General features: G+C 51.4%; 1 protein-coding gene across 1 annotated transcript in view; it reads left to right on the forward strand.

The window, feature by feature from the left end:
• Positions 1–24830, forward strand: part of GRIK3 (glutamate ionotropic receptor kainate type subunit 3) — a 72373-nt gene that overhangs the window by 21637 nt on the left and 25906 nt on the right. The window contains exons 2-7 of the mRNA XM_010723354.4: positions 14779–14955; positions 15804–16061; positions 17211–17392; positions 19146–19199; positions 21789–21962; positions 23435–23578. Of these exons, the coding sequence (XP_010721656.2) occupies positions 14779–14955; positions 15804–16061; positions 17211–17392; positions 19146–19199; positions 21789–21962; positions 23435–23578 (989 nt within the window). The remainder of the gene's footprint in view (positions 1–14778; positions 14956–15803; positions 16062–17210; positions 17393–19145; positions 19200–21788; positions 21963–23434; positions 23579–24830) is intronic.

Genomic DNA, 24830 nt, shown 5'->3' on the forward strand with positions numbered 1-24830 from the left:
CATCCCTGCTAACTGGGGATAAAACACAGCTCAGCATGTTTTAAAGCACTCCGTGCTGCTGCTGTAAAAAGGTGTTTGGATGCAATGCGCCGGTGTGGCACAGCAGCTCTGCTTCCTATTGCTGCTGCATCCATATTTTCTCTGCCCAGATCAATTTCTTCCCTCGTATTTATCAGGCAGCGAATCTTATTTCTTGAAGCAGTATAATAGTGGGGTGCTAAATAATTTCATTAAGGTCGGTGGGAACAGATGCATCCTGGCTTTGAAAGCATTACTTCCAATTGAATCACCCGCGTGCATTCACTCTCAGGCAGTCCATTCTATAGGGACACTTAATAACAACAGTTCCTCTTCTCTGCTTGCTCTCCTAGGGCACAAATATAATACACTGCTTTCCAGCTCCAGTCCCTGTTGCATCGGCACTGAGTTTTTCCGAGTGCAGATGCTCAGTGTTGGCCATGCAGCACTGAGTGCTGCTCTCCTGCTCAGCACCATGCAATGATCTGCCGGTACCTGGCACCCACAGCCAGCATCTTCCCCAAATGAAAGCAGAAAGTGCACGCAGGCACTGCTGTCCATCAGTACAGATTAATTGAAAAGAGCCCTCTCCCCACGAAGCGTTCCATTAAGAAAGATGTGCAAAGAGCCCTTCTGCTGCCACCTGACCCGTACGCATGTGCTCTGTCCCTTTTTATGGCACACCTGTAAGAACAGATTTCATGCCCTGTCGCTTTGCAGACAGCTGCATTTACTGAGCTGTGCTGGTTGAGCACATTGCCACCTTCAGCTGCTCCCCAGCTGTGGGGCAGGGAGGTACAGGGGGGTCTGGGACCTGCCCTGAGTGCTCCTGCATGCTGCAACTGCAGACAACCAGCAACGGACCTGGGGAGCCTTCAGAACCTGCTTTGTATGAAAAATCTTGGTTCTTCCTTTTATCTGCTTGCTTTGTCAGAATGGAGGAGCGCCAGCTGGAAGGGGCCGCACAGAACTGTGTCTGCAGAGCACTGAACGTTGCCACCATCAGTGCAGCAGCACTGGGAGGGCTGCTCCCATGGGCATGGCAATGCCTGGCACAAACTGACACACCAGCCAGGCTCCCAAGGCCCCTTGGAACACTGTCAGTGCAACCCCGTGTTCCTGCAGAGCCCACCTGCCCTGCCCTGCCCTGCAGCCTCGCTTGCTGCCTGATGCTCCCATAATAGATCCAAAGCTCTGCAGTGTGACCTTGTCTGACAACGTGCCCAACTGAATGTCTACAGCATGGTTTCAAATAATTAATAATAAATGTCAACATCAGAACGCACCAATGTGGGAAAAAAAGGAGCAGCAGGCACAAGTCCAACCCCAACCTACCCAACCACACCAACCAACCATGTACCCCTGTGTCACATCTCCACTTTCCTGGGCAGCAAAAGACACGAGAGGCCCTTTCTGCTGACTTTCTGAAGATGCTGCGTGTGATGTTTGCATCCTCTAAGTCCGCCGGCAGCAGAATACCTGTGATGACGCATTCTCATTAGATGTCAGTGTTAATTGCAAACGCTGTTGAAAGCCAAGGTGCGCTGTTGTTCTGTAGCCTATGTGACCTCAGCAAGGGACGACCAAAGGAGCTTTCTCCTTTGAAGAGCTCAGGGAAGAGACGTCTATCACTGCGGCACTTGGAAACATTGCTGCATTATTATTACAGGAGCAGAATGAATTTTGCACCATCGGTGCAGTCAGTGCTGCCCCCGGCTCAGGCACGTGCTATTCCTCTTCCACTTTCCATTCCCTTCCTAGTTAGCCTGACACATGCAAAACGTATCTTTAAAAACCATCTGATCCAAGTGCCCTGCGGTGGACGGGGACACCCACAGCTCCATCAGGGGCTCAGAGCCCCATGCATCTGAACCAGGGCCAGCCACAGCGCAGTGAAGTTTCTCCCCCTTTGAGATGAATCCCTGAGAACCAGCAGGGAGGGCTGTGAGACACATTCCTGTTTGCCTTGCATGGAGGTAGGGTGGATGTTCTTTTCTGGCAGGGGTGGAAAACGAAGCTCCTGCAGGCTCAGGTTGCTGCTGACTGCACGGTGCTGTAGGAGAAGCACCAGCAGGCAGCGCACGGGGTGCATCTGTTAGGGCAGCTTCAAGGGTACACTTGAAAAATTAAGATACAAGAGAGCGTCTGCGGATCTGAAATACCACGTACATGTCTGCGGATTTGGAGAACAGGCTCAACAGACAATGGAGCATCTGGTTGCAAAACGCAGACAAAGCCAATAATCAGGCTGATGCTTATTTTTATATCATCATTCACTGCGGTCGCCGTGCCCTGCCTCCCGACAAGCAGCCGATGGGGGGAAGGCAGCAATGGCTGCGGGCAGTACAAGGAGCACACAGCAAAATGCAGTCTCGTGGGAAAGGCAGCTGAGCTGCTTCCCTGCTGCATAACCTCAGTGCTCCCAGCAGTGCTGGGACAGCCCCATGGCACGCAGGGTGCCTGCAGCACAGTGTGACCAGGGCAGGGTGCTGAGATCCGCTGCAGTCGGCGTTGGCGGGGAGAAGCAAAACGACCCGAATATAAGCGACAAGTGGTGCTCGAGCAGGAAACGGTGCCTTGCTGAACTCTGCACATAAAATGAGTGGAGAGAGTGGAAAACGTCTGAAGCAATTTGAAGGAGTTTATTGAATCCCCGCAGGGAGCTCCAGATGGTCTGTGTGGCCAAAGCCGCGCTTGTTGCTCATGCAGAAGCTGCACTGAGTTTTCAAGAGCATTCCTGACAGCAGCGCTGTGCGAAGCCCCACAGCCACATGTTTTCCCTCTTTCCCCATCGAAGCACTTCAGGGCCCCTCAGCACTGCCATGGGACCCCTCCCGCACAGCCCCACAGTGCCATGCTCAGCTCACAGCCTCCCCATGCTGTGTTCTTTGGGAATCAGCCCCATTCTCAGCCCTGCTTTATGATGGCAATCTGTTGTCATTGAGCCGTAGGCTCTTCCATTCGGTTTTTCAGCTACGTTTGGGCTGTGGCAGCAAATCCTCCAGCATTCTTCCTAAAGTAAAGAAAGAAAAGGATCCGGAGTTGTCTTTCTCCTATTTGCGCATTTTTAATTGGACCGTAAATCCCACTTTGTTGTGTTTTAGAAGGTTATTTCCCAATAGAACTGTCTCTTCTCTGATGAGGGCAGAGATTTATTACCCAATTTCAGAGCTTTATATTTCCCTTTCGGTGTGTTGCTCTAGCAGCTCCCTGGTTACACAGACAGACCTTTTTCCCCATTATTTTACAGCTGAATTTCCTCCAGCTCCTCCTCACAGCACGGTGCTCCCAGCACCTCTCCAGGACGCACCCTGGCCCTCCTATGCCCCATTCCCACTTTCTTTCTTTGAGATGCCCATAACCAGGCACTGCTCTGCAATATTGCTTTTACAGCTCTGGCCCTGGGCGTTCTGCACAGCACCTCATGGAAAGGACATCTGAGGGTTTATTTTCATACCCCCACAGAGAACATAAGGGTGACCTTCAATCCAGCTGGTGGTCATTAATCAATGGTTACAGCCACCGCAACGCCCTACAGGAACAGCCAGAAGCCTGCACCACTCAGCAATGTTTGAACCAATGAGGAGCAATCAGAGCCACAGCTGATCTGGGTACCAACATCATGCAGCCCAGTGGTGAAGCCAGTTCCCCAGATGTCCTCACGGTTGGTGTGGTCCCTCCTGGGAGCTGAGCTGCCTGCAGACCCCTCTGCACACCCTGGTGGTGTTTGTTTAAGGAAACACCTTGCTGCCACAGACTGAAGAAGCCTCATTCTCTGCTGTTATATCAGCCTGCTTACACAAAATATCTCAGCGCGGACTTCAAAGGTGGCAGGGGAGCCCCAGCAGCTAATTGGCCCCGTTGTTTCCAGCACTGCTTCTAGCACAGCTCTGTAATCAGAGCAGGAGCAGCATCAGCTATTGGTGTGTGACACTGCTCAAAAGAATGAGAGCTCACAGAATAATTCAGCACAGCTGAGAAAAATGGGCTTTTTCCCCCCTCGTGGAAAAGGCTGTGATGTTTCCACCGGTGCTGAGTGATCACTGAGAGGACCACAGAATCACTGAGGCTGGAAAAGCCCACCAAGATCCCCCCAGCACAACCACAGCCTACCCCCCTACCCACTGACCATGTCCCCAAGTGCCACATCCCCACAGTCCTGAACACCTCCACCAGTCCCTGGGCAGCGGTGCCACTGCATCACTGCTCTTCTGAAGAGCAATGTTTCCTAATATTCAACCTGACCCACTCCTGGCACAACTAAAGGTCATCCCCTTTCATCCTATTGCTGTGACCCAGGAGCAGAGGCTGACTCCCCCTTCACAGGGGCATTGGACTGCAGACCCTGCCTGCTCTGAGAGTTTGCGTTAGAAGAAGAAATGCGGGAAGAAAAGAACTTGCTTAAGTGAGAGAAAATAGGGAGCCCAAATCTATTCCCCAGACCCGGACACTTGTTTCAGCAGCACAGCATGCAGCTCAGACAGGATCCCATGGGCTCAGAGAACTCAGCTAGAATGAAGAGCACGGCGTGTTAATCCCATTAGGGCTTCCACACTCCTCCGGGAGCGTATTGCAGTGTCATTACTGCATTAAGGCTCAGTTACACAAAGAAGGAGTAGGGGCTGAACCAGCAGGATTTGGGGTTTCGTGAAGCCTGCTGTCTCCGAGATAATGCATTATTTTCATCTTCGTCTGAAAGCATTAACAAAAATGTGTTAGCTCAGTGTGAAGGCTTTAGGAAGAGCCTCCCAAATGCAAAATGCTGAGCGCACAAGCTTGAGTGCACCCAAATTGACTCACGTTTTTGGGGAAGCACACACTTAATTACTACAATATAGAGAAGGATTACGGCTATCAGAAGTGTGTGAGGTGAGCATGGAAGGGTGTGCTGGCAGATGGCAGTGAAGGGGCATGGATGGGGGGATGGATGCACGCAGCCTGAACCCAGTAGCAGCACCACTGGTGTAAAAAGCCAACAGTAGCATTGAAACATTGCATCCAGTGAAAAGGGCAAGTTTTGACTAAGAAAGTATACATGGCTTCTCCTACTACCTCTATTAGTAAAGCTTTACCCAGGCTTCAGCTCATGCTTCTAAATAATATCAGGTTGGATATTAGGAGAAATTTCTTCTCAGAGAGTGGTGATGAATTGGCACACGCTGCCCAGGGAGCGGTGGGTCACCATCCCCAGAGGTGTTCAGATGTGGCAATGGGGACACGGTCAGTGGGCACAAGAGGGGTGAGCTGGGATTGGAGTTGGGGGATCTGAGAGGGCTTTTCTGACCTCATTGATTCTATGAGTGTCCCCAAAAGACAGGCTGTTCCTGCTGAGGAACATGGAATTCTGATCTCTGCTGCCCTGTGCGCTTCTGTACCATCTGAGAGTTTGGCTCTTTGCCTGGGACTAAGCTCCAAAGTTCTGATGCATTTGCTATAGCTCTCAGCTACAAGCACAGCCACTTCCCCGACTGCCCTGCTGCCTTCCAGCTCCCTGGTCGTGCTCACAAAGCAGCTGCTGTCTGAGCTCACACACCTGGAAGGACACACAAGACTTTGAAAATGTCATTGGAAAGAAAAGCTGCAAAGAGCTCAGTACCACAGGGCTCTGCTTCGCCAGTCAGGCCAATAATTCCCCTTCTTACCCTTTGCTTAATGCTTTCAGTGCCTGCCTGAAACCAGGAGCTCAGTATCAAGCACCGCTTCTCCTTCTCTGCTCACCTCTGTGCTGCTCAGGGGCAACAAATACCCAACCCAGCAGAAGCTGTTATATAAAAATAAAAGTGGTTGTGAGCAGCAGCCAAGCACCCCCAACTCAGCCCTTCACCCCCATCCCCAGCTGCATTTTAGAGGAATAAGTGATCCCCCAGCTGCTGAAGTGCTAACACAGCAACGGTTTGATTCCTCGCTCCCATTACTATTCCACCTGAGAAAAGCAATTACAGCTGAGAGCCTGTCCTGCTCTGCCTGGTGCTGTGGCCCCGGGGAGCCAGCAATGTGCTCAGCCCCAGCTGTGCTCTGCTGTGCTGCAGGTGATGATGCTCTGGATGGAACCCAGGTGGAGCAGCCCCACAGCACACAGGGCTGGTGGGCACACGGATGCCAGTTGGATTTTTAGTTGCTGCTGGCAGTTAATGCACAGGAAGGAGTGAGATGTTGGCTGGTAACTGGCACAAATTTCCACCCTGGAAATATCTGTCCTTTCGTCAGCTGAGGGTTTTCAGTGTCTAAAACGACTCAGGGAGCTCAAAGGCAGCACAAACCCGGGGTTACTGCAGAGTGAACCTGAGACCTTTTCCTCCCTGTGAATTTCCAAGTGCTTCCTTGGTGGCCCAGCATTGCCAGGCCACACCGTGCAGCTCTGTGCTGCTTGTTCCATTTGCTCTGCAGCCCACCAGGAAAGCACATAACAGCAGTTTCCTTTCTTTTGAAAGGACAGATGGGGGGGGATGGCCCCAAGCAACTGCACTGCCCCGGTGCTGCCATGGGGACAGCAGCAGAGCTCATATGGACCGCGCTGAGCCAGGCTCAGTTCTGTGATCCTGAGCAGAGACCCATCCTTCTGAGCCACGATTCTACCACCTGCAAACAGATTTCAAACCCGCTCCTTCCCCTCCTTGCCGTCGATAGCTGCTGTCATTTTGTCTCTTTAAACTATAAAGCCACAGCATTCTCTTTATAGTACAAAGCCCAGCGAAACGCTGAGCAGTGGGGTTATTCCGACTCATTGTCTGGTGAGATGAGATTGAGGTCAGGCCTTGAAGTATTTCCACAAACAGCATTTAAGAAGCAAAATAATTCACATTGTGCTTCCTGTGAGCTGCTGCCTGAGAGGGAACCGCATCCCTGCCCACCCCTCCCTGCATGGGAAGCGGGGTGGAGGGGGCACCCGCGAGGAGGAGCCTTCTGTCTGCTGTGCTTTCCCACATAGTGCTGGGCTGAGAGGTGCCAGAAGCACCTTTTCCAAACAGCCTTTAAATACATTGCATGCATCAAGAATGAAGATGCTCTGTGTGACAACAGAACCGTCTCTCTCCAAATTTGCTTTCACGTGGACCGCTCTGATTCATCTCACGCTCTCTTGCTCAGCACTATGGGACTGAAGGCAGCGTTTGGGTTTTGCAATGAGGGGATAAGAGGGGTTCAGGTCTCTGGGCTCAGTTCCACATGCAGGAGGAGTGTTTTGCCCAACGTTGTGAGCTTCCTACGCAGCCCACCACTCACTGCAGGCACACCATGGGGAGGAGAAGGCTCTTGGGCACTGCACACAGAGGGGTGGGCAGGGGGCAGCCTTCACTCCCAGCTTTCCTGCTTCTCTCCCTTCAATGCTGTTTAATTGAAGCCTAATTCAGCTCGCTGCACCCCACGCTCCCTCTGCACCTCCCACCCACATGCAGCCCTTCCTCCCGAGTTCACCCAGCTCCCAGCAATCCTCTTTTCCATTGAACTCATGCCATTCTCAGCTCATCACTCCCTGCTTACCCCTCATGCCCAACAAATAGCACACAGGAAATACCGATTCTCCTAAAAGGAAGGGAATTGCTGAAAAAAGCCACTTTGGGAAAAGCAGCAGGCACTCATTTCCCATGCCAAGGCAGCTCTCCTCTCACCGCCCCACCTGCAATGTCTGACCCTGTGTGCCCCACAGAGCTGCAGCCACACAGCAGTGCAGACCCCAGGTGGGCAATGCAGACCCCTGCCCACCACAGCACCTGTAGCTCAGTGCATGGCCCTCCATCTCATTAACCTCCAGCCCCCTGCAGCAGCGTGCTCCTCACGACGCTCATTACAATGGTGCACTGCATCTCATTAATTAGCTCTGCATGGATCAATACCATCCCTGGGAAGCCACTATGCAGCAACACACCACCGAGTGCCCACACAGCCCCCAGGCTTTGGGGTCAGCTCAGAGCAGCTCACCCACTGCTGTTCATGGTAAAGTTGGGAGCCCTCAACAACAACGCTCCTTTTGCACTGCATATGGATCCTTTAATCAAGTTTTCCTCTTCCACCTCCTTTATAAATGAAGCATTCTTCAAGTTTCCCCTTTTCCGAGCTACCAAACTCATAATTTACCCGCTTCAATTTGCGATCTGCTCGGTTGGCTCAGTGATATTAATGAACATGCAGCTCCGTTAGCACGCAGCTCAGGCTGCGCTCAGCTCTGCCCCTGTGGCAGTCGGATCCTTGAGGCCCCCCATTGCAGGGGGCACAGACAGCTCCTGGGCTCTGTCACGTGCTTTGTTCTCCTCGATCAGAGGGAAAGGGCTTTTTTTGGCTTTTTTTGAATGCTTATGGGACACCCAAGTTCTCCTGCAGCTCCAGGCGCATCCCTCTGCTCCATGTGTGGTTTGTGAGCAATGAGTGAGGGATGGGGAAATGAAATCTATTACAGAGCTTTCATCTCTTTCCCTGCAGAGGAGTTTGGGCGGAGGGCAGAGGGATGCAGCAGAAACCATCTTTCCAGAGAACTCTGTGCTTTTTTTTCCCCTCTCTCAATGCTTTCTATTAAAAAAAATGGGCAGGAATGGACAGGACACCAACCAGGAGGACCCCACTATGGGTTTGGGATTTTCAGCTCTGAAACAGAGCTCTGTTTGCCAATCAAACTCCGTAACTATCAGGAGCAAATTCTCAGCAGGTGGCACAACAATCTTGCAAAACCGAACTGTTAAATATTTAGGGCAGATGACAAACAATATGTCATAATATTTGCAGAACCGCGTTTGCTATTCTGCTCCTCATCTCGCCGTTTTTGGAGGCATCCACGGGAGAATGGGAAACAATTGATTGCCACTATTTGGTTACGTTGTGAATGAAGTGTAGGATTTAATTTCGATTCCTTAAGCCTAATATTGCAATGCTGCACGCCAGGTGGATTTTAACACTTATTAGCTGGGGCCTCACAATGAATATTGAAAAGGAATTTAATTAACATGCGGGAACTCTGATTTTAATTGGGTTCGGGATTTTATTTCAGACTTCATTCCAATGTGGGACACCTCTATGTCCCAATCCCACTTCCAGGCAGTGCTGCCAGGACAGCTGCTGAGCAAACACAGCCCCAGAAAGGTTTGGGGAGCAGAGCAGAGATAGTGTGGCAGGGCGTGATGGAAACACTATGGTTGAGTTCTGTATTGGTGGCAACCTCAGCAAAAACAGATCCAGATCCATGTGCTTCTGTCCCTTACACCCAGCTCTGCTATCCCATCTGCTCCCAGCTCTGCTCCCAGTTGTTATCCCATGCACCCAGCTGTGCTGTCCCCTGCACCCAGAGTTGCTCCCTCCTGCACCCAGCTCTGCTGTGCCACACTGTGCATTGGGTAAACCTGACTCTTCCTGGCATTTCCATCGCCCTTACCTTGATGGAATCTACTCCTAGGAGACCATGATGACACTTTTTTAAATTAATTAATTGAGCCTGCTTAAAAAAAAAAAAAAAAAAGAAAACAAAAAAGCCCGTTTCATTTTAATCACGTACTATGCAAATGAGAAATGTAAATATCATTAGGAAATCTGTTGCTCACTTAATTCCTTTCTGCTGTAGCACTGCAGAAGGCCTTTGATCTCCTCTCGGCGCTTTGATCCGCTCTTGGCCGGGGCTGCTGCGAGGGCATGGAGCTCACCCCGTGCAAACGAGGAGCAGTGCCAGGAGCTGCAGCAGCCCCCACCCCGACCCTCAGTGTCCCCGCATTGCCCCGGTGCACCAGCAGCCCCCCACCCCTGCTATCCCCCTATCACAACCCAGCAGTGGGAACACAGAGCCAGACACATCCCTGTAGCTCCCTGCTGGTTGTCCCATTGGGCACAGCCCCTCAGCCCGCCCCGATCTACTCCTCGTTACAGAATGAGCTGCCAAATTCCATTAATTTCTCATTTAGTGAGGCTAAAGTGCTGATACATACATTTTAGCTACAGTGCTCTTAATCAGTTAATTTAACCAGAAACATTAATAATGTATTTCTTTGCCACTTGACTGCTCATCCGTTAAACGGCTTATCCATAGGAGAAGGATGTCACCCCTCGTGACATGGAGTACCTAATACAGTGCAAATGAAATAAGATTTTGCATATTTAATATCAGAATGAAGAAAGAAGGAGATGCCGTCTCCTGGGAGCTGCACTGTGCGGCTCGGCGCCGAGCTGGGCGTGCTGCCCTGGCAGGAGGAAATCCCTCCTTACGGGACAGATTTCATTTTCTGCTCGAATTCATCTCCTTGGCATTACTCAGCAAATACCTCTCTGTCCCTGTGCTGAACACTGGGGGTAGCTCTGATGCTGACATCACCTCCAAGTCCCTCACCAGGGGGGCACAGAGCGCCCGGACCAAGGGAAGCTGTGTCCAGGGTTGGAGTGTTCTGTGGTAACAGAACTCCTTAGGAAACATAGAAGAATTTGGGGGGGAATAAGTAGTTGTTGCTCTTTTTTTTTTTTCTCTGCAGTGATATTGCCTTTGCATCCATCACATTTGGTACTATTGCAGCAGCCATGTGCTGAGTGGGCACACTCACAATCCTGGTAGTGGCCTCCAGCTGCACCAGGGGAGAGTCAGGTGGGATAGTAGGAGAAATTCCTTCTCCAAGTGGTGATGCATTGACACAGGCTGTGCTGAGGGTGCTGGGGTCACCATCCCTGGAGGTGTTCAGAACTGGAGAGATGTGGCAGTGAGGGACATATGGGCATGGCGGGAGGGGGGACGGAGGGGTGTTGGAATTGGGGATCTGCGAGGGCTTCTCCAGCCTGAATGATTCTGTGATTCTATGACTGGGCAGTGTTCACTCCATCCTCAGTGCACAACTCAGGGAGCTCCCTTTGCTTCCCACTGGTGTTTTCCCATTTCTCCCTGAGGGTTCAGACACAGCCTTAGGAACACACAAAGCAAGGCAGTGCCGTCCCCTGACTGCACCACTCCCAGTAGTGGAAGCAAAGTGCCAAACCTCTCCTGGTGGATGCACAGGCAGGAGATGTGCAAAGCTCAGCCCTGTGCTCACACCATCCCCAAACGGGGCGCAGGAGAAGAGGATGAAGCGCCGGCCCAGGGCGCAGGGCGAGGGGAGGCAGCAGCTCTCGTGCTGCACCCAGCGAGAGCGATTTCAAACCAAGCACTTCTGCCAGGATGTCACACGGAAAGGCTGTCAGAAAGCTGTCTAAATGTGTTAACAACACTGTCAGCGGGGGAGAGAGAAGTGCTATCAGAATGGCTGTTCTTCAGAGCTAAATAACTCCGCGATTTTGTGCGGAGTAGAAGACGAGATCGCACCACGCACCGAGCGCCGAAGGAAGTTCTTGCTGAGGATGGAGCTGTTTGTTTTGTTAAAAAGGGGGAGGGAGGAGAAAGTGAAAACCTGAACCACTCTGACTTTCCTGACCTGGCTTTCTGCAAAGCCGAAAGCAGCTCTGATTGCAACCAACAGAGCAGAGCTGAGGGTGAAGCAGAGGATGGGGCCCGGACACAGCTCTGCTCTCCTGGCGCAGCTCTGGATTCCTACCATCCCTAGTTGGGATGGGGCAGCAGTGCACAAATTTGGGCTCAGCTGTGCAAAGCCCTTCCCAGAGCTCCACATCTCAGGCACAGGTTCAGCCTTTTGCTTTGGGTTCTCGTTATGAATTGCTGCTCAATTCCCACCTCAGCAGCAGTGTCAGTGGCCATCCAGTCAGATCGAGTAACACAAAATGATAAGACATGAAGCAGATCCTAATTAGTGTGCTTTCTCATTTGCTGATTGACATTCTCTGGAGAGCAATTAGCCTACTCTAAAGGGAAAAGACAAACATTTACTTAATCTGCCTGGTGATTGATACCTGAACTCCAAGAAGTCAGAATCCCAGCCACTGCTGGGATGTGATGACTCAGAGTTTCTTCCTATGCCTTCCCCAAATACTGCAGAAAAGCACAGAGTTGCAATGCATGGAGCTCACCCAGCAACCCACCACTGCAACCCACCCCCACCCTGATCATCCCATCCTGCACTCCCTACTCTGCTCCACCACCAACTGCTTACAGTCAGTGCTGATAGATTGATGGAGAGCATCCAGCAGCACTCTGCACTCTGCACTGAGGCATCTCCCATGAGCTGGTTCCCAGATCTGGTTCCCATCATACCAAACGTGGCACAAAAACAAGTTTTTTTGGAAAAAAAAAAACCCAAAACCATGCAAACAAACACAGTCTGAACCTCAGTGTGAGCTGAGCAGCTCATAGCATTGCAAGGTGGACCTGTGTGTCGTTGCCTGGACCAGGGAACAGCAAGGTCCCTTCCTGGGTGTACTGTGCAGTGAATGCCCTCTGAATTTCTGCAGGACACTTCACAGCAGCTCTGGGTGCTGCCAGCATCCCTGAACTCAGCACAGCACCGTGGATGAGCGGGAGGAGAATCTGTGATCTGCAGAGACAAAGAGCAGCTCTGAGAAAAAGCTGCCAGCCCCACATCAGGGAGCAGCAGCCACTGATCTCCCCAGTGCTGGAAATAACTTCAGCAACACCCGGGTGGAGACAGACGTGGTTGAATGAGAAGCAGCCACACCAGAGAGCTTTTAGTTTTACTATCTCTGATAAAACTGCCTTACAAGTATATAAAAGTGGAAGCTACTCTGCTGTTGGCTTTTAACAGCCTGTTGGCTCTCCGTGTTCCACCCAAGAGGAGCACAGCACAGCTCCTATCCCCCTGCAGCCACCGCACCCCGCAGAGCTGACAGCCCCTCCGAGCTCCCTCTGCTCTCAGCACCACTGGGAATTCTGGTGTGCCCAAGGAATGGCCACTTTATGTTCATTTTGAAGGTAAATGCTCAGTTTTCAGACCTTGTGCTGACTTCCCTGTGCTGCTCAGTGGAAGGCTGCTTGCTGGAGCCCTGCAGCACGTTGCACTGAGGGGTACAGGGGGTCCCAAGTCTCCCCATGATCTGCAAGCTGATGCCATCCCACAAATCATCTCCACTTCGTTCAAATGGAAAAGCTGCAACAATTATTTTCATAATTAGCTGCCTTTTCAAATTAATGCCAGTTATGCTATGTAATCATGATGAAGATTATGCATTAATCAGCTGCTCCAAGCCGGTTATTAGGCTCTTTAAATAATGATTGCAATGAATATATCTGAAGGAGAGACCCAGAGCCAGGAGAGAGGCAGCACACAGCATCCCTCAGTGCTGAGCACTCAGTGATGCCTGCTGCTGGCACCTCTGCAAACATGGATTTCACATTGTCCTGGTGTTTGCAGCACCCAGCAGTGCAGTCAGAGATATATGGCTCCTTCCTGCCCTCTTCCACTGCCTGGTACTAAATTCAAGCTATTGGGTGGTTGAACGGAAAATTTGTTTCTGTCAAAAAACCTATTATATCCAATTGGATGTCTGGAATGGGAATTTATTTGGGCTCAAGCAGCAGTAATCCACATAGGCAGACCTTCTGTATTGTGCCCTAATAAGACGTGCTGCAAAGGAACTCTGAAAGCTCTGAGCCTCGTGTCACTGCTCGGTGATCGATGTCACACGAAAGCAGTTATCATTCCGGGATGATGCTGGAAAACAAAAAATCCTCTGCTACAATGTTCTGGGCAGTAAATCTTCGAACAGAAAGGATGAACCTCATGCTCACTTCATTCCTGTTTATTGTTTCTGGTGTAATATTGAGCAAGAATCTTTCCTACCCTGTGAAAGTTGGATGAGCTACCAGTATGTACAAGCTGATAGGGATGAATCCATCTCTCAATAGCCAGAGGTTATAGCAGGATCCAGTGAGCATGGGGCTCTGGGACAGCCATCCTGGGCTCCTACCCACACTGCTGGGCGTTCTACATTGGTCATAAGTGACTCCTTGGAGATCCCATAGGATTGAAACAGGTCTCCGGAATCTTGTCTTTACTCTTCCCCCCATTGCCCATGTTACTACTGAGACCTAAAATATTTTTTCCCATTGGAAACATTCAGTGACCAACTCCAATGTCTGTGATGAAATACTTTAGGTCCACCTTAAATCGAAAAGGAAGGTTTTCTTTCCACTAACAAACCCAGAGCCCATCTGTTACCAGTTGCACTTGCTTATCTCGCTCATCCATTAATTATTTTGGTTTACTTTTTAATAAGATGGAGCAAGGTTTGTGATCCTTTCTGCAGCTCTGCGAAGGGCGCAGGGCTGTACCTACAATGATGTACAAGTGCATAATTTACAGCCACCCCCAGTTGCTTCCATTAGGTTGGTTGTCAGCAGGGAATAGAGGACAAGACGTAGCAATCCGGAGCTGAGGAGCCAGGCAATGCCACGACATGAGCTCGCTGCCCATGGGGAGGTGTAATGGCACGAACAGCTCCTGAGCACGGGGAAGCAGCATCCGAGATGTGCATTATTGAGCTGATATGCTGTGGGGTAGGCAAATCTCTGCTGGTCTGAATTAAGGACTTGGATGAGCAAACATGAGGAACGATGGAAGACGGGAAGGGCACTGAAAGGCCATGAAAAGCAGCAGCCCAGCCCAGCAGTGTGCCCCTCCCCAGGGCTGGCCCTGATCTCACAGCATACCACGCACCTGCCTCATACAGATACTCCAAGACATCAGTTTTGTCCCTGAAAAGCTGACACCAAACGCTTCCCTGCAGCACCTACCAAAAACCCCAGTGAGCAGAACCACTTTATGATTCTACAGCAGCCTGGGACATGCTGTTGGTCATCTTACTGATGGCACAGCTCCATCCGAGCCTTCTCGCCCTTGCTGTGTACCACCATAACCACAGCATCCACGGCTCCATCCTGCTCCTTCTGTCTTCCAGGAGGGATCTTTGAGTACACCGATGGCCCCAACACGCAGGTGATGAGCGCAGAGGAGCAAGCCTTCCGATTTTCTGCCAACATCATCAACAGGAACAGAACGCTGCTGCCCAACACCACGCTGACTTACGACATCCAGAGGATACACTTCCACGACAGCTTTGAAGCCACCAAGAAAGGTGAGCAGGCAATGCATTCCCCTCAGCCGTGGGCTCAGTGCACAACTGCACGGGGCTGACCCTCCAAGGCACTGATACAGGGCAGCAGCTGCTCCTTTTGTCCTCACAAAGCTCCTTTAAATGCTTGCTTCTCATCCTGCAAGCAGGTCTGTAGGCCATGCTGTGTTTATTTCATTGTATCCCCAGCAATTCAAACCTCCCCGGTGCAGAACATCGGCTTCCTTTCTTACAGGGCAGCTTTCCTAATGCCTTGCAATGAAGCAGAGCTGTCAAAAAACCCCATGCTGCCCTTTGATTTGGAGGGAGGCAGTAGAGGCGACAGAGAAATAATCTGTTCCTGTGAAAAACTTTAGTGTTTTTTCCCCCCAAAATGCCTCCAGCCCTAAATGCAGTTGTTCTGCTTTAATTTCTCAGTGAAAGCTTCAGCGAAGCTCGGGGAAGCATTATTTGGCAGAAAAGAAACTCTATTAAAATTGATGGGAAAATGCATTTGTCAGGGCAATTTTGATCATTTCTGTGCTCATACCCAACACAGCCCTAATGGCGAGCTAACCGGGCAGCCCCCATCCACACTCCCATTAAGAGGTAATTACCCTCTGAAGCATATTCAGCTCAGATCAATGGAAATGAGCTGCTCCAAGGGGATGTCAGTCCCAGAGCACACCCCATGGGGTGGGCTTGGGGGGCTCAGCACAAAGGATGCCGAAGAGGCACCCTGTGGCTGGGTGGCCTTCTGGCTCCAGGTGGGTGATGTCTTTGGCATCTCCATAGCTCAGTCTGTCCGTCCCCCCGCTTCCCCCACCCCACACTGCTGCCTTGCTCTGCTGATGTCCTCTCCCCCCTTGCAGCCTGTGACCAGCTGGCTCTCGGCGTCGTAGCAATATTCGGACCATCCCAAGGCTCCTGCACCAACGCCGTGCAGTCCATCTGCAATGCCCTGGAGGTGCCGCACATCCAGCTCCGGTGGAAGCACCACCCGTTGGATAACAAGGACACTTTCTACGTCAACCTTTATCCTGACTATGCTTCCCTTAGCCATGCCATTCTGGACCTGGTGCAGTACTTGAAATGGAGGTCAGCCACTGTGGTTTACGATGACAGCACAGGTAGGTGAAGGAGGTGCTTTGAAAGGAGGAATCTGGGAGATTTCTTATTGTGGGTCCCATTTAGGAAGTGCTCTCAGAAACCCTTCTGGAAGCCAAATCTCATAGTATGAAGCCAAATCTCACAGTATGCAGAACACCCTGGGGTCCCATCCCAGAGCTTTTGCATCCTTGGGCACATAGAAGCCAGGGCTGGGACAGGGGGATGAGGGGGATCAGAGCTGCGGGGCAGTGCCTGGCCCAGCTCCACGGCTGCCATTGGGAATGCACTTTCCCAGCTGAAAGCAAAGACGGTTCTGCAAAGTTTTTTTGTTTTCTGGCTAATTCTGTAAAAAAAAAATAGCTGACAAAGTTTTTCACTTAAAGAATGCTGTTGATGGTTAAACAAAGCAAAGAGCTGCACAGCGCTATAGATTAAAAAAGAGCAGAAACAAAAGACACATTGGAGAGCCTGTCCAACCTCATTCCACTAAACCAAATGGTTTCTTTAGGGGAGGGCTGATGAGAACACAGTTTGACATTCCTGTTTTGCAAATGTGGGTCACAGTATGTTCCCTTCGTGGCATATTCTAATGCACTTCTACTATGCACGAGGACTCGCTTTGCTTTTCCTGCCTGCGATAGGCATCTGCTGAACTCCTTCTTGCAGCATGAGATACCAATAGCTCCTGCTCAGCTGCATTCAGCACAGCTTTGTACCTTCCACATAAAGCAGGAATGAATTCTAAGGACAGCGAGACGGTTACAAGTTGTGATTAAGTGCCCGCTATGAACCACGCTATTCATAAATCTAAGTGCATTTTCATTTTTTTCTTTTGCTGTTGTGCATGATAAATACCGTGGATTTTAATTTGTCATGTAGATAATTATCACAGCCTGTCCTTTCTCAAGGGCATATTTGCTTAAGAAAAAGCAGTTTGACAACAGAGATGACCGAGGTTGGGAGCAGCCCTATTCCCCTCTTCCCACCCAGCGCCAGGACCCAGCTCTGCCCTTTACTCTGATAGACCTTTAGCATCCAGGGCAGGGAGGAACAGCTTGTCTGCATCCCATATTATTACCAAAAGGAAACAGCGTTCTCTGATGCCTGCCTGCAGGGCAGGGCAGCCCATCCCGTAACGCTCTGGGTTTGTCTTTGTGCAATGCCTGAAGGCCTCATCCGGCTGCAGGAGCTCATCATGGCCCCATCACGGTACAACATCCGCCTGAAGATCCGCCAGCTGCCACTGGACACGGACGATGCACGGCCTCTGCTGAAGGAGATGAAGCGGGGCCGGGAGTTCCGCATCATCTTCGACTGCAGCCACCTGATGGCAGCCCAGATCCTCAGGCAGGTGAGCGGGGGGACCTTGGGGACACAGGGGGAGGTGGGGGCACGGGGGGAGGGGACACGGGCTCAGTCCTGCCTACAGCAGAAGGTACAACGCGTACATTCCATGCTAGCTCTCCTAAGGCAGCCTTTGGGCCATCCTGCACAAATGCAACAGTGGCACCACTGAGCAGCAAGGAAAAACGTCAGCTCTCAGCCCCACTCCTTGCAGCAGGGCAGCAGCCGTGTCCTCCCAGGCACTGTGTGCAGTTCTTGCACTCTAAGCCAGATATCAGTGATCTGCTGTCACCAGGCTCCCCCTCTCCTTCCCTGTCTCCTGCCTCTGTCACAGCTGCTGGCCCAGCTCCTCTCACCCAAGTGCCATTACGTGGCAGGGTCAGCATCAGACAGAAGGAAACATCTCAGGAAGAGCGCTGCTCAGATCAGCCCAGCAAGACGCTGCCATACAGATTAAATAGATGCCCTGAAGGGCTGGGAAAGCAAGCAGAGAAAGAGACTTCTCCTGCAACCTGCTTGATGCAAAATGAAGAGAAATCAGAAAGCCTAGGAGGGATTATTAAAGAAAGCAATAGAAGGGACTCATTGTCTCCTGCCTATTATTTTAGCATGCTGGCTGTGCTCAGTGCTGTTCACTTATCATGTGGTTTATTATAGTTTATTGTGCCATCTGCTCTGCTTGTCGCTGCGAGTGCAGTGTGAGGAAGATGGAGGAGGGGGGGCTGCAGGGAAGGAACTTCTCCGGAGCCCTTCTGTGTGTCAGCAGGGTTTGCTCTTTTGTCAGGAGCAGCGGCCACTCCATTCCTTTCCTTCCTGGACAAACAAATCACTGCAGGACCTTATGGGAGAGCTCTGCCTGCTCATGGGCGTTATCTGTGTTCTCCAGCCATGCCCATTTCTGGTCACTTTGTAATGCTGTACGCCTGTTCTCTTGCTTCTCAGCCCCTCTGCTCCCCTTGGCAGCTGCCTCCAAACAGCTGCAGCTCTCCACAGTATATAGATGTGCTGCCTTCACTTTGATGGAGCTCCCATCCCATCCTGGGGCTCACCAGCAGCTCCCACTCCCGGTTCACCACAGATTTATTTCCCCACCACCACCTCCTGGACCTGAACCCCCCATTTACTCCTCTGATTTCCCATGGCCTCAAAGACATCTATTTCTGCACCCAGGTGTGCAGCTCTGACAGCCCTGCAAACCACAGTCACAAGGCTCTCGAAAAGACATTCCCAAGAATGTCGGGGTGAAGATGCACCCCAGAGGTACAATTTCAAGGCTTGTGATCTCCATCCTTTCCTTTACCCGTGGTTTTTGACATCCTGCTTCTTTCCAAATTGTCACTTCCTTCCTCGGAGCGAAATTCTGCCCTAGTAATTTCAGCAGAAAACAAGGGAAGTAAACATCTCCTGGGGGACGTGAAGTTGCTTTCCCATCAGTGGAGATTTTAAAGTGCTCCTGCATGTGTTTTTCTGCAGAAAGCATGCTCACAGTCAGCACCACAGGGAGAGCCACGACTGTCTCCTGATTATGGAATCAGAGAATCACAGAATCATTGAGGTTGGAGAAGCCCTCCCAAGATCCCCAAGGTCCAAACTCAAGCCAACTCTACCATGCCCACTGACCATGTCCCCAAGTGCCACATCCCCACAGTTCTGAACGCCTGCAGGGACGGGGACCCACCACTCCCTGCATCACTGCTCCTTGGAGAAGAGTTTTACTCCCTCCTTTCCCCCACTAACTGCCTTTCCCTCCTCTCCCCAAGGCCATGGCAATGGGAATGATGACGGAGTACTACCACTTCATCTTCACCACTCTGGTAACGTATCTGCTCTGTAACCCCAACTATCTCCCAGTGGGGGGCTGCAGGGCGAGGGGTGGGATGGTGGGGAGGGCTGGGAGCAGATCTGGGTCCCAGCAGAACCATCAGCATCTCCACCACCATTCCAGCTCCATCCTGTGTGCTCTGCAGAAAGGACTCTGCACGAGACGAGCTCTGCTCTCATTATCCATGGGCCACTTTTTCCCAACACCAGGAGCCATTCTGGTCTGGGCTTTCCAGCATGCTGCTTTTGTTCCCACTCGGGATGCTATTGTCTACTCTACTGTTGAGTGTTGCGTGATTTTGAAAATCCAATTTATCTCTCTGCCTTTAGGAAAGCGGCAGACAAAACTAACCCTTAAAAACTGCAAAATTTATTTTTCAAATGCAAAAGACATTTTAATTACCCCTGCTACTATTATCTATTCCAGGCAGCTTTAAGCATTTCCCAGATAACCTCCTATTAATCAGCCCCAGCTGAGCCTAGAGTACATTTCATGTGTAGGTACAGCCTGGAGGCGGGAAAAGAAGAATTATAATAAATTAATAGATAAGCAATCACAATTAATGCCACTTTCCTGAAATAACAGTTATATCATGGGAAAGATATTTTAATCTGTCATTCCTTAAGGCAATGTTTTCCTAGCTTGCAATGCATGTGCTTCGGCGTCTACAGTACTAGACCCATGGGGTGCTAATGAATTAGTCTATTATGTTATACTGAATGTTTCTAAAAGGTCCCCAGTCAATACCGAGTGCAGTGCATCAACACTTGGCACGAAATGCTGCAGCAGTGTGCTCAGCAGCACGGCTCTGCTCAGTGCTCCAGCTGCAGCAGCCCCAGTCCGGCCTCCCGTATAGGAGCACAGCTCTCTGTGCAGCTCTGCTATCCCATAATGTCCTGAGCACGGATGGTCCTCTGAGCCCAACGCTTCCAGGGATTTCCCAGCAGCTTTGGAAAGCAGCTCTTTGCAAACATGGAAGCTTCCCAGTGCCTCAAAGGAAGCAAGGATCCTCCTATGCTTTGTGCAGAGGGAAACAGAAGTCACAGCCCCCGAGCTCAGGTTGGGGAGTGGGGACATGAGGATGTCATGCATTTGTGGTGCCCACCCTGACTGCCCACTGCTGCTCCCATGGGGAATGGCATCACGTGGGAAGGAACCCCCAGAGCCCCGGGAGCAGAACTGTCCTGAAGGCAGCAGGATGGAGGGAGAATAAATCTGCAGCAAAAAAAGTGGTGAAAGAGAACGCTGATGAGGTGGAAAATAGAACCAGATGTTCCAATTTGTGGCTGTACAGGAGCGGAAAATGTGGGAGAAACTGATAGGGCAATTCCCCCCCTGAGCCTGCTCTGATGCCTGGTGGGGCTCTGCATTGCCCAGCTGTGCTGGTGGGAGCACAGCCCAGTGCTGCACGGAGCAGAGGACCCCACAGCAGATATATGCATGTCTGAGCTTAAGCAGCTCCGTGTGCCAGCGGTCACTGTAACCCATCTGAAAGTCAGCATACAGCTGGGCTGAGTGCTGCCCTTTAATGAGATGCGAGGTTTGCACTTGCCATTTTTCAGCAAGAAAACAAAAAAAAAAACAACAAATGCCCACGCAGCCCAGGCCCTGCGCTGTGCTGCCTGTGATGAACGGCATTGCAGGCTGCTCCAGCAGGTTACAGCCCACCATCCATCAGCAGCCAACCTGGGGTGCAAGGTCATGGGAAGGCACAAGGAGAGATCAAACCCCTAAATCTTATGAAAGCAAAACAGCTGTAGGAACTCAGATCTCCCACTGAGCACGAAGTGCTGGCTGCTGGTGAGCGCTGACTGTGTTCTGCTTTGCTCAGGGTGCTGCATTTCAGGGCCAGTGTTTCTGCAGCTGCCTGTGGGCAGAACAGAGCTTGCTGCTGTGTCTGGGTGAGCACACAGCCCAGCTACATCCTGCTGGTACAGGACATATAAAGCAGCTCCAAAATCTCTAGCTGCCATGCATCCCATGCCCCAACCACACCCATGCAGCTCTCCGCTCCAATCCGGGCTGTGCAGGCTCTGGGTTGTGCCCTGGGCTCATCGCTCGGCCCCACAGCAGCGATGGGGCACTGAGGATGGTCCCTGAGCTGGAGTCCATCTCGAGCTGAGCACCGGAGCCAGGAGATGCATTAAGGAGTGCCCATCCCTGCTGTGTGCCAAGCCATGTCCACGGGCCGGCTGCCAGCAGCTCAGGGCTGCCTGGCTGGGAGAGTTTTTTTTCAATTGCATAAAGGGCCCTCTCATTCATTTGCAGACTGTGTAGGCTGGTTGGAACGTCAAGAGATGCATCTCCGTTCCTTTTTAATAGCTGTCTGCAAACTGGCACTCTGGATTCAGAGTCGTTCCACCATCCCCCAGCACCCGGCGGGCTCCGGTGCTCACAGCAAATTCTCTCCCATCAACTCCCAGCCCCACCAGTGCACAGCAGCATGGGTTGCAGCAGACAGCCCTGCAGCATCACTGCTTCCTGCCCACGCGCTCTGCCATGGCAGACACACAACCCAGTGTAAAAGAGATTAACACCCCACAGCTAAATCCAATGTTTAACCCGGTTTCTCTCTTTTTAGGATCTTTATGCACTAGATCTAGAACCATACCGTTACTCTGGCGTGAACCTGACTGGTTTCAGGATCCTCAACGTGGAGAACCCCCACGTGTCCTCCATCATCGAGAAGTGGGCGATGGAGAGGCTGCAGTCTGCACCCAAAGCAGAGCTGGGGCTGCTCGACGGCGTGATGATGGTACGGGGCGATGTGGTGTGGGGTGTGCTGAGGGCATAGGGTGATAGGACATGGTATCATGGGCTGGGGCGTGGGGATGTGGGCTGTGTGGTGTGGGGTGTGGTGGTGGTACAAAGCATGGTGATGGTACAAGGTGTGATGATGGTACAGAGCATGATGACAGCACAAGGCATTCAAATCCAAAGCTTTCACTACTGCCAAAGACAGAGCACAATGGGGTTTGTCACCCCAAGAAGTCCCCAGAAGGAGCAGAGCACATGACTGGACCGGGTCAGGCAGTTCGCTGAGATTGATGCAGGGAAGAAGAGCCACAGCTATGCCCAGAGAAAGCTTCTGCTGCAGCTTTGATGACTCCTTTTAGGGCCTGATGGCAGCTCTGCTCCACTGAGTTACGGCTTGGAAGGTGCAGCACCTGCTCACCCATCTGTCTTCCCTGCAAGTCTGTCTCTGGCCCCATAACTGCTGACTGCCTCCCGATCCTTCCCACAGGTAGCACAGCTCCCAGACTTTCACCTTGAGAAGGCTCCTCATATCCCTCTATTCTGCTTTATTTTCCCTTGGAGAACAGTCTCATCACTCTTCTCCTTTTACTCCTCTGCAACGCTGCGTGCAGGGGTGCAGGAGGGTCTCAGCACTACACTAATTCCCCATGAAACTGCCTGGCCACGTTCTCGTGTCCCTCTCCCAGCCCCAAACACACAAAGTCTGTCTCCTCTGCTGTGCCAGGAGCCTGCAGGACACACACTGCCCACTCATCACGCTTGGGTGCTGCAGCAATGGGGACGGTGCCAGTGCTGGAGGATTTTCTCCATGGCCATGTCCTGATGCATATTCCCCTTTGTTTGCTGTGCTATTTGTTTCAGTGTGCTGTACACCGATTTGGGAAGCTAGCAAACAATGTATTTTCCCCAGCAGAACTCATCACAGCAGGGTGTAAAATTAACCCGGTGCCCTTGAACAGTTTGGAGGAGAGGTGGGGCACCTTATGGTACCCAAAGCCACCACCTCACTGAAACAAAAAGTTCTCCCCGGTTCAAAAACTGAAATGTGGGTAGATGTTATGTAGCTGTGATGTGCTGGCTGGGTCATTTTGGAAAGTTCTCCATGCATAGGGACAAGCCACTTTGCTTTTCTGGTTCTTCTTTCCCCTTGTACATGCGTGCATGGCTAAGATGCTCTCATGTAAGGCTGCTTTACCCTCCTTAGACTAAGCAGATGAAATAAGAAAGCTCTGTTTCTATCTCCTACATTTAGAATTAGCTTCTCCATTTGACAACACAGCAGTTAGAGCACCAGGAACAGCCCGGATAGATGCACGCAGACAGATGACATTGTGCCAAGCTCTGATTTCAGGACAGAGCTGTGCTCCTTCAGCCTGAAGAACAGAAACCCGCTCTGCTGCAGCTCTGCCCTGTATGCACTGATGTCACCAGCGCTCTGCAGAGCCACAAATGCTGTTCCCTTCCCTTTAGACAGACGCGGCCCTGCTGTATGATGCTGTGCACGTGGTGTCCGTGTGCTATCAGCGCGCCCCGCAGATGACGGTGAATTCCCTGCAGTGTCACCGACACAAGGCCTGGCGCTTCGGCGGCCGCTTCATGAACTTCATCAAGGAGGTGAGAGCCCAATTTGCAGCTCTAATTGCTCAAAATGACTGCAAAGGTTCTGCAGCAGAGCAGTGCGGAGTACCTGCACACGTAACAAAGGGTTTCGTGCTTCCAGGGCTATGAAAACCCTCCCCGGGACCTCACGTGTTGCTCTGACTGCAAAGAGTCCTTTGTAAGAACAAATGAAGGCAGAGCTGCAGGGAGATGGTGCAAACCTGCCAGTGTGGCTTTGTAGGAAAGTCACCTTTTTACTCCCAGGTCTTTGGGAGCTTCTGGGGCAGTGGCTTTTTGCATGGGAAGTCAGGGAAGCAGCTGCAGCAAAGGACACATGGCCAGGGTTGCACCTAAAAGGTTGGGCACAGAATCCCATAAGGTCCTTAAACACGAAGACAGAAGCACACTGCTGGTGTCAGGGTGCTGCAGCATGCCCTGCAGACAGCCCTGCACCCAGCCTGGCAGCACAACCATGCAGCTGTGGGAGCGGTGAGAGGAATTGCTCCCATCACAGGCAGAGAATGAACCTCCTCTTAATCGGCTCTGAAGATTGTATCTCTTCTCCCTCTGCCGCTCTCTCTCCCCTTATTCATGTTTTGTTCCCTTCTGTGGAAAGCTGCTCTAGCTGGCTGCCAAAAGACAGTGTAAATAATTTGTTTGGTCGGTTCCTTTTGCAAATTATCCTGAGCTCACACGCCAGTGCCCTCCTATCGTTTCCCATTCTGGCACCAGCACAGCACAATGCAGAGATAAGGGTGCCCCTATTGCACCCCGAGCAGCACTGCCACACACTGTGAGCACGGCTGCAGCGATGGCCGCAGTGCCACCTGCTGAGGTCACACTGCAGGAGTGCCAGCACTCCCACAGCTGCCTGCTGCTCGGGACATTCAGGCTCCCATTCCTCTCAGGAGCATCAGCATCCTGCCAAAAGCAGCTCTTAATTTATGAGCTCAACCAGAACTGTTCCAGAGCCGGGCTCCCCGCAGCCCAGCATTTATCAGCACCACAAGGATAAATGCAGCCCGCAAGGATGCTATGATGAATGCAGGAGTTTTTTACTGAGTCATCACAGCCCCAACAGCTGTCAGACACAAAAGGTGCGAACAAAACCAGCACAGGGACTGCAGAGCACTCTGAACGTCTCCATCTGCAGAACACGGCGATGGAGGTGGTCATTAATTAATCATGTTCTTTGGGGAGAAAGAACCAGGAGTGGGACTAATTAAAAGATAGTAGAGTGGAGGGCAAGAAGCTTATTTACGATACC

This window comes from Meleagris gallopavo, chromosome 25 (genome assembly GCF_905368555.1).
Source record: "Meleagris gallopavo chromosome 25, MGAL_WU_HG_1.1, whole genome shotgun sequence".
NCBI lineage: Eukaryota > Metazoa > Chordata > Aves > Galliformes > Phasianidae > Meleagris > Meleagris gallopavo.